Genomic DNA, 14,399 nt, shown 5'->3' on the forward strand with positions numbered 1-14,399 from the left:
ACTTACGGTGCCTACTGTTCGCTTGACTTAATTATCTCTATCTTCAATGTATCTCTGCAATTGCGCTGGTTTTTCTTGCCAGGCTTATATACTAAAAAAAAGAGGGTACCTGGCAAGCACTCGGACATTCGCGAGGTTCCTCGAAAAGTCACGATCCTTCTAGAAACTCCAGAGTCGCGTGACTACCGCTGTCGTAACACTAACAATCCTAAATAATAATTATGCTTGTTGTTCTTCTTACGTTACCTATTCACGTATTTTATCCTCGCTGTAGCACTAGTTTAAACTAATCATGAGTTCTTGACCTACGTTACCTATTCACGTATTTTATCCTCGCTGTAGCACTAGTTTAAACTAATCATGAGTTCTTGACCTACGTTACCTATTCACGTATTTTATCCTCGCTGTAGCACTAGTTTAAACTAATCATGAGTTCTTGACCTACGTTACCTATTCACGTATTTTATCCTCGCTGTAGCACTAGTTTAAACTAATCATGAGTTCTTGACCTACGTTACCTATTCACGTATTTTATCCTCGCTGTAGCACTAGTTTAAACTAATCATGAGTTCTTGACCTACTTTTGGGCGTTTCAGCCTATGCGATGTTACACATTCAATAACAGTTTTTTTTTTCTTAAAGCTTTTTTGGCACAATGGTAAAGTAAGGTCGTGATTCTGTCTGCCCAAACTAAATTAACCAATTAAAATACGTTTTTCCGATAGTCAAATTGATATATATTTTATGTTAATTAACATAACAGGACAAACACTTTAAAAGTATTTTTGATTGTTGGTAATTTCGGTTATTGACAAATAATCTACGTTTGTTTTTACAAACGATTTATAAATTTGTACACTGTTGACGAGGGTAGCTTTGGCTTCATATAAAGGAATGACGGTTAATGTGTGTTGCTTTGTGCGTTAATAGGAACAAACTCTGAAATTAAATGAATGGAATTATCAATGTAGGTTTTCCAGTTTGTAAACGAGCGGAAGCACAAATGAATACCGGAAACAAGGTGTACGGAGAATCATTTATATGTCTTTACTCTACCGGATTCAGCAGCATCTAACGCATTTTTTCTCCCAAGGAATGTTGTCAAGGCACTGATATAAATGTTCAGTATAGAAATCAGTGGTTGAAGTCCACATCTCTTTTACTGATCATAGTAGGATAGAGGGCGATGAATTATTCGAGTTATACCAGAAGTATACTCGTTTGGTTACAATTACTCGTTGAAACTTAATTCAAACAGATTAACCATAGTAATGATGCATGTAGTTTATTGTACACATTAGATGCAATTTCACTGCAGAGCACCAACCTGAAAACTGACGTTCAACAGGGTTGCCACATGGCCAGGTTGTTTTTTGGTTTTTCTTATGGATTTGCCAGAAAAATAATCTTATCTTGCGGTTTCTTTTATCTGAACCTACAAACTTGCATTGTTATCACATCACAAAGGGGCATCTAAACTGAAACTTTGTCCAGCTCGAGATCATTGTTGCAGTTCTGCTGCTTCACCGGTTTATGCGATAATGGATCAAAACTGCTGAAAACACAGCAATCGTCTGTCTACCGTGTAGACTGTTGTACTATATTAGTATAGAGTATTATTATACATATCTGATTTAGTCCTACAATTCACTCTTTAGAAGGTATGTGTTTAAGGGATGGCGTGGAATTGACTTCCGGGGGGGGGGGGTTGGGGTATTTCAAAGGTGATACCCCTAGTGTTCAAATTAGGGGCGTAGCTAGTACTGGAGTGGGTGTAGAAGAAAAATGTCCACATTTACAAAAACACGTGGAGCTTTTCTTTTACATAAAGAATTTCAGTTCTTCACCTTAGTTCACATGAATCTTGTAAAACAAAAGTATTTAAAATATAATGAACTTTTTAGAACATTGGGGTGATTGTTTGACCCTCCTGCGGCTACGCCTCTACAAACTACTTACCATGTTATCTTAATATATTACTATGTTGTATCTTGATACCAGACGATGTATTTGATACGTTACCTTATTTTTTTTAACTTTGTATTTCAGCAACTTTTGGGATATCATTAAAATAATACGACTTAATTTTGAAGAATGTGAATTTCTCTAACTTGGGAATTCTACTATTTTTTATAAGATAAATACCTTCTTTTTAAAATAACTCGTCATTCAAATACTTTGATTTTAAAGGATTGGTTCCAAGATTCTGGAACTTGGTATTTTCAACCAGAACAACACACGGTCAGGTGTATATTTAAGGTTCATATATAGCAGCGTTTCTCAAACTGGGGTTCGCAAGTCATGTCCGAAATTTCATAAAAATATTAAAGCAAAAATATGATTTATAGAATAAAAACATTTTTCGTAAGTAAAATTTATACGAATTAAAACGTTTAATTTTGGAATACAGTTTTTCATGGACACAGAATTTTCAAAACAAAAACAATCGATAGGTTTGGAGGTCCGCGAAAATTTTAAATTAAAGGGAATCCTCGGAATATTACTAAAGTTTGAGAACCGCTGATGTATAACTATTCTTGATTCGGAACTGGTAATCAGTGGGAGTGCAGCAATCGCCGCCAGTGTGGCTATCGTGAACCGAGTACCAGCATTGACTGTCATATCTAAAATGGCCTCAAAATTGAAAAACTTTATGCCATGGTAATAGAAAGCTTTCAACTCTTACTTAGATTTCCGAAACACCTCTCCTCAGGTTTGATATTTCTTTCTTAGTCTCCATATACACAATTTTATATAAAATGATCCCTCATTTTACACAGAGTCTTGTACAGGTTACCAAATATACCAATATGTTTGAAAACGTTCTGGGTTTTTGTGTAATCAGCTTCATTTATTAACAGTACGCCTCACTATGGGATTTACTTTGGAGACTCTTATCACCCGAAAAGTTAACTAACATATTTCTTCCCAAATGTTATCACAGGACAATGTAATCCAAAGCTTTCCACTTATCTCTGAATCAAGCTGAAGTTTATCCACGTGACTGTATGTCGTCAAAAAGCCTGGTGAACAACTCGTAAACGCCCTCAACAGTATTACATGAGGAAAAATGCGAATAGTTTGTCCAGATCAGCATATGTATATGTAGCTATTTCATAACTAGAAAAATTAAGACAGTGAAAGACACTATAACAAAGTACTATGCAACCATTGCACGTTCCTTAAGTAACACTTGGGACTTTGATTGTTTGATTTCCATAGTATTATATTGTATTTTAAATAACCTACATATGACTTGCCTTACAACTACATGAGGGCTATCTTCACTTGCCATCTCTAGTTTTGGAGCAATAGACAAAAGGGAAATCAGCTAACCAAAACAACCCACCACCAACTCTTGTCAGACCAAACAGTAGGATTTAACCATCACTTTTATAACATACTCACAGCCCCAGTGAGTGTTACTTTTTTTCTATGGTAACAGAATGCGATTCATTGAACCCGAGTTCCACAGTTTGACACTTTAGCCACTGGGTGTAACCCAGTCCTTACCCTATGAACTCAAAATTGAGTTTTGAGCTGTCAGACAAGCAAGCATTACTTTCTACAGTAGACACGAGTAAAAATATTTTTCCAACACTGGATTGAATTTAATTTTTCATTTGATTAAAAATTAACGTCTAATGCACTTCTTACAAAAAACAACAATAACAAGGAAAAAAAAAAACTACAAGCACCAAATTATGGTAATTTGTGACACTCATATGAATAATACCAAAAAAATCCATTTACGTGCACACAATTACTTAAGATAAAAAATAATGTTTAACTCTGTGCTTTATTTTTTGGCTGTTTATGTTGGCCACTTTATTCAAAAATTTATATAATTGTACTCCTATTAAGTAACTCATTGTTTAAAATAAAGAAATGAATTTCACAATCCATTATTTTTGTGAAATCCACAATCAAAAGACTTTAGAAAATACACAATAACATAAGAGGCATATATTAACTAACAGCTTATGTAAAATTTTTCACCCTCTTTTATTTAATTAATCCAATACTAGAAAAATAAATATGCACAGCTATTCTATGATTTTAAGCCTAGTGGTTTGTTTCACTGTATTAATTTATTAAACTTCATTTATGGAGTTTAAAATGAATAAAAAACAATGAAATCATGGCTACAGAAAATAAGCAAGATATATTTTCATGAAAAAAAAACTGAATTAGAGTTAATTTTTCCAAATTTCATGTATCTTCTTTCTTTACCAAGCCTGCACAATTAAAATAAGGTACGTAAGAATATCTACAAAATACTCTTTATGTATTTAATACATAAGAGTATTAATAATCTTTAATATTTTAAAATAACTAAAACCCCAAAGAAATATTAAAGCATGATATCAGGCCCTGAGGTATGAAAATTGTACGAGAACTTTAAACAGCCTCTGCCAAAGAGTACAAGGGGGCTATTAGAGGGTTGATACCCTACCTCTATTCTTTGTTTACAAAATTGGACAATAAAAGTTAATTTGCATTGACTGAATTGTATTGTTTTCTATTAAGTGAACCTGCCGTCATATTTCAAGTTCAAAGTAAGGGTAAGGGGCAAATATAAGGCCTGGTACATTAATTGAATGAATAAACAATGTATCAATAAACAAAATTTTTATATCCAGTAAAATTGGAAAAAATTATAATGTTATGATCTCCTTAAAGTCTGGCACATAACATCTTGACTAGAATCATATGATAATTACTCTTTTGTAACTTACCTACAAGAGTAATATGGTATTTAATATTTTTTACTAGGGCATAAAACATCTGTTTCACTCTTTGTTCAAAAAATTAAAAGTCACAAACTTGCATAAACATAAATCTCATAAAAAACTAGCTAATTTGAAGTAAATCTAATTTGCATAGTCATTTGTATATATCAAGATCCTTTGTCCTCTGTGTTTAACTGTTAACTATTAGAGCATAATCAATCATCATCCACATACACACATTGTGTACAGGAGAATCATCAGCAGTGTCAACATCAAATGATTCCTGTACAATCAGTTCTTGAAAAATAATCTCATCTGTTTCAGCCCCATCAAATGATCTACTAGACATGCTAGAATCTTCATCGTCCTCATCATGATCTCCATAATCACGTAAATCTTCATCATCAACAGAATCAATTTCACTCTAAGTGTCTGACTTCTATTTTTTTGGCTGCACATTTTACAGACATGTTAGAAGGATTTGTATCAAAGTTCCATTTCCTCCTTTTTTGCCATAAACTTCTCCAAGGTTGTTTCTAATATTTGTTCCTTTTCCTCATATACCCATACAAAACCATTTGTTTTAATCAATAGAAAGGTTCTCCACTGTTGCATGTTTTAAACTAAGCCTTTGATCAGCGAGTATGTGGGTAAGGCTCTGCTTTAAGTAAAGTGTCGTAAGATACCTGGAACCTGATTTCATTTCCAATTCAAGTTTAAACTTTTTCAAAAGATTTTCAAAGCATGTACCTGAAGTTTCTTCCTTGAGATCCTGTAAAGTATCTTTTCATTTTTCTACCATAGGCAGTATCTGACATCATAAAATGTTTTCTTTCAAACTGCATAGAGAAAATAGAACATGCATCCAGCACATCTTTGTACAAGAAACATTTTGACAAAAAATTAAAATACTTCATTTTTGTTTAAAAGTCCATGAAATTTCGCCAGTGCTACTCTCTCCTTTCAACTGGCAAGGGACTTTTCTATTACTCAAGCAACAATTACCCAATTACTCAGTAAATGATTTACTCCACGTCTTATGTGTAACATGTACTTTGGGAAAATTAAAATGCTGCACACCAAATGCACTGGCAGTTGTCTCAAAATGCCTTTTGAACTTTCCAGATCATTTGATTAAGTAATATATATAGCTGTCATGAAGTCTTTCACATCAGCAAATGATGTAGATACACTATCTTTAAATACCAATTCAACTCTATGGGAAATGCCTAGAAACCAAAGTTTTGTTAGCAATCCATTGTAAACTCTAATATTAACACAAGTTCCATTAACTGTAGCTGAAACTAACAGGTAAGAGTATGTTTCTGTTGGGATTGAAACCTTTGCATCACCTTTGAATACATCATCAATGCTCCTTTTCAGATTACTTGCATCTACATCATCAAAGCTATCAATGTCCTATTAGGGAACACAGAAATAAACTGGTATACCTTGTCTGACTGTTCTAATGAAAATCAGTGCTTTTTCAGAGCCAGTTTTTCTTGCCTGACTTCTATCATTAAGCACTGCAAAAGCTACTGATGAACATAAAATCACTGCTACTTTCTCACGACTAGCTTCTGCAGTAACATTAATAAATTCTTTCACTCTACTGGCATTATCAAAATTTGAAATTAGTTGTACCCCATTTTGTTTTTGCACTTTAATTAAAGTTTTGAATGCTGACAAAAGCTGTCCATCCACAGCAAGCTGTTTTGAGAAGCTTTCTGTATGCCTCCTTAACTTGTGCATGCAGATTGAATCTGTCTAAGATTGAAGAGAGATGCTGAAAGCAGAAGGATCATCACTAGCAGAACCACTGGAACCAGGAAGTCCTCTCCTCATCTTCATGGAACTTTTTAAAGCCTTAAAAGTACAAATGTATAAACATGTAAATTCTGTATAACATACATTATAATAAAACAGCAAAGCTTGAATTAATAAAATAAATACAATAGAATCTCTTTTATAATTTAAATTGCTAAATGTGTCTAACACACTAACAATTGTATTGGGAACAATGCTTTGTGTAGATGCTTGCAATTTGCATACAAACATAGGGCTATACAGGCAACATTTGGGTTTACCTTTGAATCAAACTTCAAAGGTGATATTATAGTATACTGACTGTAAAATGTAGGAAGTAGATAATACAGGCTGTATGCATGATGAAAAACAAGGTATATACATACTTAAAGCAATTGATTGTGTTTCTGAATTCAAATGGCAAGTGACAGTGTACTTCGTTATGAATTCAGTGCTGTATATATACTTGTCCACCTCTCGTTGACTGTGCCCTTTCACTTCTTTTCAGATCCCCTCACTGTATTTAGCACAAAGTTTACACCAAGTTTTTGGTAAATTATCTCTTTCTAAAGTGTTCTTTGAGGAAGAAAATCTAATTTGTCCACCAAGATTCTACTTACCAAATGTTGACAATAAAACAGTTTTGCTGGCTAAGCTGAGACATGTTTACAACTGAAAGTGAAACCAAAATCTGAACTATGACGACCTCCAATCAACTTGACATCCCTTGCAGTCTCGTGTCATTTCAGAAAATCAAAGTAGTTCACCAAAACCAATTTAAATCATGATCAAATTTGTTAAAGCTCTTCTTGCTGTTCTGAATTTAATAATTAATAACCAATTTTGTAATTTAAACATTGACACATAGATTTAATTTCTTAGTTACAAATATTAGATGTCTATATAATATAATAACAGTTTGAAAATATCGTATTACTGTACATGTAAAATTGCTAGCCTAGGCCAGTTAAAAGTAAAGTACCAGAGTCATAGCAGCCAACAGAGCCACAAGAAGTTATCTGTGAGCTTGTCATGTGTTAACAATAGATGACTACATAAATAGCAAGCGTCATAACAGACTTAACAGAAGCTCTAATAAACCCTTGCAAAAACTCATTTTACAGGCATGTAAGAGCATCAGTGTAATGGCTCCCATCAAGTGTGAAAGCCTGTCTGACATTTCTTCTTTAAGATAACTTGATTTAGTTTAACAATGTCATACAATACTAACAAATATAGTTTGTCTGCTGAGTAATGTAGAATTAGTAGTATCAAGGCTACACATTTATCAAATCATGTATAAATATAGGTTCACTGTGGTGATTAAAAGAGAATAAAAAATACCATACACACATAATGTCATAATACTGAATCCTCATGTTTCTCACATATCAGTGAAAGATTATGAAGTTTATTAAAACAATTCAACAGCATTTACTAATCAAATACAAAAAGAACCTTCTTCAGTTTTAACAATTCTGTATCATTCCTGCTAAATATGACATACAGAACCTGGAATCAAAAGCTCTAAGAAATGTTGGAAAAATCTGATATAAAGATCTAACAAAAGTTGACAAATGTTTTATAACTTTGTTGAGTAATATAGTTTGACTGATTGTTTCATATACACACACAAAGTTATTACACAAGGGCTATCTTCACTAGCTGTTAATTTAAAACTGATAGCCTGGAGTGGGAAGGGAACAGCTAATCAACAGTACCTACCAAATTTCTTGGGCTATTTTAGTTGAATAGTGGGATTGGACCCCATGGCAACAAGTGTGGAGCATCATCTTTTTTTCTTTCTTACAGTAACATGTACAACTTCTAATATTATAATTTTACAAATACTATGATTCTATTTATTGCAATTTATTTCATTCATACCAAAGAATGAAACCTTTTAAAATATCCTAAAAATAAAACTTTTAAATTATACTACATTTAAGGTTTTATATGCTGAAAAAATTATTAAAAAATATTAAAACAGAGCTTAGAAAATGGAAAAAAAGAAAACCATTTTAACCAGCTCCTATTAAATGTACTAAGTCACAATGTTGCATTTCAAAAAACTTTTACAAAATCCCAATTACAATATAAAGGAAGTTCTGCTGCTCTCACAAGGCAAGCACCCCACTAGCACAGCAGTACGTCTGCAGACTTATATCACTAGAAACCGGGTTTTGATATCCATGGAGGGCAGAGCACAGATAGCCTATTGTGCAGCTTTGTGCTCAACTACAAACAAATAAACATACAAAACACAATTTGGGAATAATTAATACAGAACTATTAGAATGTCTCAGAACAAATTGTACAAGTGAAACAATTCCATACATTTTAATTATATTGGACATTAATATTTTTGTAATTTTAAAAACACTTATCTGGATAGCAAATAACTGTAGCAAAAATCAAAATATGGAAACATTTTTAATTTTCAATCTGAAATATACCTCAAATGCAAGTTTAAATTATGGTAACAAAATTACTGCTCAGACAAAATTAGTATCAGATACTAAGTATCCATAAACAATGCAAATTTATGTTTGTACAATTTAGTAATGATGATCAATTTTTTCCATGTTATTTAAATCAATAACTCATATGAGTTTGGACATGTCTATTACTCTCCACCATTTCGGTTTATAAGAAGAAACAAAATTTGAACTTTAAAACAACTGATGTTTCGTTTCTGCTCATAACATATCATGCTACATCTTTTTTAAATGCTAGATTACTTACTTGAATCATATATAATGCACACCTAACTTACAGAAATATAATTCATCAATATCCTTAGATTTGTAGGGTTGTATTTTGTATCTGTGACAATGCTACCAAAGCTATCTGCTTCACTACCTAATTTTGAACAACTGACCAGAGGGAAGGCAGCCACTAAGCAGCACTTACTACCCCCAACATCTACGTTAAGAGAATGACTGCACCCAATAACTTTAAGTGTGGAGAATATTTAATGTTATCTCCCATGGATTTGAAACCAGCTTGCAAGCTAAGAAATTTGGAGCCAACCCACACCCTTTTGTCAGGTTATCCAATCTTACTTTGTGATCATAACAAGGATTCCTGGAATTAACTGAAACGAGTTCAAAAAAACATTTTTCATTGTCTGCTAAAAATATAAAATGTACTACTAAATTCATCCTTGGACAACAAATAAAAGTTTAATGAATTGACTAAAAACTTGTCACTTTGTTACAATAAAACCAATACTAAACTATTTCTTCACTATAAAAAGTTACAAAGATACAGTAACAAAAGTGATTAATTCCAACCATACTAAGATCATTGTCATTACAACAAGCTAATACAGTGTTTGCATGCTTAGCTAGGGACCCTACTAAGTTCAGTGTCATTAAAACAAGCCAAGACAGTGTTTGCATGCTTGGCGAGGTTTGAGTAAAGAATTAAAGTACGTAGCCTATAATCCAAAAGTAATTATCCATTTTGGCTGACATGTCTATAATGAAATCAAATGTTTCTATGTTTATATTGTACTTATGATACCACATTATAAACCTAGGTTTTTTTTTGTTTGTTTTGTTTCAGACAAAATTTTATTGTTGTTGAGAAAAGAAAAATTAATAAAACAAACTTAAAGCATACAGTTCTATAACCATACATGATATAAGACTTTGCACTGAAAAACAGAAATGTATAAATTCTTTTATTTAAACATTCTCAAGGCACTATAATTTTTAGTCACAAGTGAATAATTTAACAGAAGAAAATAATCTTATTTTTCCAAAATTATGACAACTTGGAAAGTAACCAGATTTTACAGTGAAATGCTGTGCTAATTTGTTTGGGGCTTTTAAAGCGTATTCTTGAATCTTTTATTTTACTTAAATACCTGTGTTTTCTTATAAGTAATTATCCTAAACTACTCATCACTAAGGTACAGATGTGGTTTGTATAACAGTTAGTTTTATTCATTTTCAATGTAATTAAGTTTCCTATTCTTTACACCATTGTGACTGTTCTACAATATTTTCATGATGTGATAAGCTTAGACACACCCACTACAAAAAATGTATAGCATATTATTTTCTTCTCACTAAACACTTTTTGCATTTAACCTCGCAATTACGAAAAAAGCTCTGCTGGAATGTCTTTTCTCCATGGGAAACTCTTCTGCGTTCCTAGATTCTGTACACTAATGGCAGCCACTTCACAAGATCTTTCAATGCATTCTTTCATCGTAAGACTGGAATGTTGAGTCATAAAGTAGGCCAATGCTCCAAGGAAAGCATCTCCTGCACCCTATATTGCATGGAAGATGGATCAAACAAAAAATCAAACTGCAACCTTTATGAAAATAAATTCATCCAAAAAACATTTTTGATATACAGACATTACAAAATGTTAGCTGAGTAAAAATATTAAGACAAAGAACTAAAACATTTAACTTAATCATGTAATAATACTAAGAAAATAAAACAGTTATGACATTCAAAGTCAAATACTTTAAAGAGTTACAAAAATCATATCACTCATGAAATCTATAAAAAAGTTATACAATTCATGCTAAAATACATAGAAAAGTACTATCTGATAATAACAGATACTTAAGAAATAAAATATTGACCTGACTTTTATAAAAATGCACAAAAAATAAGCCAATCACTAGCATTATATACATAACAGAAATCATTCACAAATGTGTTATCATGAGTTTAATAGACAGAAAAGAAGACATTCATCTTGCCCAAACACTGTTTAAAACATGATTGCTGCAAAAGTTTTTTTATGTAATCAATAAGCATAAGCAAAACAAATTTCTTAGCTCTTTATACCAATCTGCATTTAATTTCCTTAAATAAGTGAGATTTATTAAAAAATTGAAGAAATTCTAACTTATTCTTTATTCATTTTAAACTTTAGGGAACTTAATTAAATATCATAACTAACATTATAAAGAATGCCACGATAGTAAAAAAAAATATCTAACTAAAGATTGAAACAGCTAAAATTAGTAACTAGTATTTAATATATTGAAAGATCAGGATGTTATATGCAATATTATACACAAAGGTACAATGTAATCCAAAATTGGTGAAATTATAGGGTGAGAGACAAAACATACTTTGTGTAACATCCACTGGATCGTTTCTTTTTATTTACATCATATAGAAATTACCCCAAATTTTATTCTCCACACATCTCAAATTGCAGATTAAAACAACTTATCTAGTGTTTAAGTTCAAGTTAGAAATTACTTTTGCATAATAGAAAATGGTGCTAACTTACAGTTGTATCGACAGCTGTCACCTGCTTAGCTGGTATATATATGGCTTGTGGTTGTTCTTCTGAAGCAAAAACAGCTCCACGTGGACCTAATGTTAGAATTACTGAGAAACAGCCTCTCTTCAACAACATCTGGGTAGCAGATTTAGCCTGTTCTATAGATTCCACACACAGTCCTGTTTCAACCTCAGCCTGCGTAAAACATCTTTACTATTAAACATGTATTAAAAATTACCTTATTAGAAACAAGCTAGATAATTATAAGTGAAACCATTAAAATTGTAAGGCTTAACAAATATAAAGAACACAGCAACTTCTTGTTGTTAGTTAAGTCACTGAATTTAAGTTCTGTTAGTGGTTTAAACTTAAAAACCAGGGGCAGAGGAAGCATTTTTTGATTGATCAGGAAATTTTTGAAAAATATGTGCTCTAAGAATGAACTTTGTTGTAATCTTATTATAATTTATTGGAAGTATTAATCATTTGCAAGTACTTCTTTATGATTCACAAAAACAGTTGCTCACTGGCACTTATACTCATCATAGCTATAAACAAGCATAAGCAGATTAGACATGTAATTTATTTTGCATTGTTATACAGATTCATACATACTACTACAAGTCTATCTATTTACCTAGAAACAATTGTTGAAGTGCAAGTTAAAGTTTTAAAAGCCCTACAGTTACTGTGGCAAAATGTTGGTCCGGTGCACATGTAAACTAATTAAGACATAAAAGGCTGCATTTTGATTAAATTTTTAATACAGACTAATTTTAATCATTTTAAAGAAAAGCCCACCTTGCCCTGTGAGCTTGAATGAAACAAATGAGAAAAAGTAAAACCATTTATAGAAAATAACTATCAGGTTGAAATTCATTCAATTACTTACAATGATATCCTGAAATAGGATACTATTCAGTATAATTAGACTCCTTCACATATGACTTTAAACGTGCATAAAATAGGATTTTTTTTTTTACATCTATGTTACATTAAAAGTTCCATCATTGTACCCACAGCAAAGTCACCAGCAAAAAATAGTGAGCAAGTCAGTCAAGCCTTCTTATAGTCACAAATATATATTTGCAGTCATTTAACCCTATGATATTGTTATTAGTCATTTCTAAACAAGTATGATAAGATGAAGGAATATTATTATATATTTACATGTATATGTGCAATTATTTCAAACAAAAGGACAAAATATAAAAGCATTCATCCAGAAGAAAAGTTATATATAAATAAAATGTCAGAAATGACTCAACATTACAGAGAAGAGGACTAACCAGTTGTGAACTCCCTTCTTATTACTAGCATTTTGCCATTCCTTCTCAAACCCCAAAACTAATTCATTCACACAAGAAGCAAGAAAGAAACACTATAAATATATATATATATGTTGTGCATTTGTGGCATTACAAAAATATGTAAGTTCTAAAAACCAATTGAAAACAAAAAAAGAAACTCTATAACCCAAGTGTTTTTGAAAAGTGGACCTTACTTCATCAGGGGTGTACTGTATGATAATGTAGCAGCAACAGAGATGCAAGAGATATGTGAAGTTTACTACTGTGAGTTTCTTTTGTATGAATGCTTTATTTTTTTATGTGCATAAATACAGATGTGTGAGTGTGTGTGAGTGTATATATATGTCCGATTCAAACAACCATCCTTTCAGGTCTGGGTTAGTCACTATGTCCGATTCAAACAACCATCCTTTCAGGACTGAGTTAACTACTATGTCTGATTCAAACAATCATCCTTTCAGTACTGGGTTGGTCACTACGTCTGATTCAAACAACCATCCTTTCAGAACTGGGTTAGTCACTATGATTCAAATGCCAGTATACTTTGTGCTGGGTACAAAATACAAAGACTGTTAACTAAACTTGTAACAATAATACACCTTATTTTGAAAGCAGATTTTGCAAATAAAGAAACAATAATAGTACATATATAATAGGCTATATGGTAGCATCTGGTCCTACATTATATAAAGTTAAATTTACCAGACTAGTAATTTATAGTCAGTTGTTTTCATGGACAAGTTGTCTACTAATTAACAGGCTCATAAAAACAAGTGAAACAACTAAAATCAAAATGTTGACATTTGTTTCTCTTATTTTTTAAATAGATTTAAAAATATAAAGATTTGAAATGTAAAAATAAAACAATTTATTAAGGAAAAAAAATTCATATTACTTTATTCAAAGATACAAAAAGAAAACAATGGTGACCACATCAGGTAATTTTTCTTAAATTGACTTCAGCAAGTCTTTATTTTAATCTTTTTCAATATAAACCTAAATTACATTTTTTCAATCAAAATGTTTAAAATATTACATGCTTTTTATTTGTCTTTAACTGTACTCATTATATATTAAGCTTAACGTTAAGGGTTACACACAAACAGTGAGTATGTGTCACAATATTCAAAGAAGGAAAATGTTGCAAGTGTATATATGGTAAATTTTTATTGCTAAAATGCCCAATCAACATCTTTGTAAGACATTTTTTTGTGTATTTACTAGTAAATAATTTCACCTTTAAGCAAGTGATTCAACTGGGGGAAATATTAAAGTTACTTTCATT

The 14,399-nt window shown here is 31.7% G+C and overlaps 1 protein-coding gene across 3 annotated transcripts in view; it reads right to left on the reverse strand.

Moving 5' to 3' along the window:
• Window positions 1-5,007: 5,007 nt before the first annotated feature.
• The window catches only part of LOC106478414 (ribokinase-like), a 33,157-nt gene continuing 23,765 nt past the window's right edge, over window positions 5,008-14,399 (reverse strand). For 2 of the 3 annotated variants that reach the window (XM_013938960.2, XM_022381995.1), the window contains exons 8-9: window positions 11,811-11,999; window positions 7,897-10,823 (exon numbers count right to left, since the gene is read on the reverse strand). In XM_013938960.2, the coding sequence (XP_013794414.1) occupies window positions 10,647-10,823; window positions 11,811-11,999 (366 nt within the window). In that variant the 3' untranslated portion in view covers window positions 7,897-10,646. Of the gene's footprint in view, window positions 6,600-7,896; window positions 10,824-11,810; window positions 12,000-14,399 lie in introns of those variants that run through there. The other variant, XR_002609883.1, reaches the window with a different exon arrangement.

The sequence above is a fragment of the Limulus polyphemus genome, unplaced genomic scaffold (assembly GCF_000517525.1).
Source record: "Limulus polyphemus unplaced genomic scaffold, Limulus_polyphemus-2.1.2 Scaffold10, whole genome shotgun sequence".
NCBI lineage: Eukaryota > Metazoa > Arthropoda > Merostomata > Xiphosura > Limulidae > Limulus > Limulus polyphemus.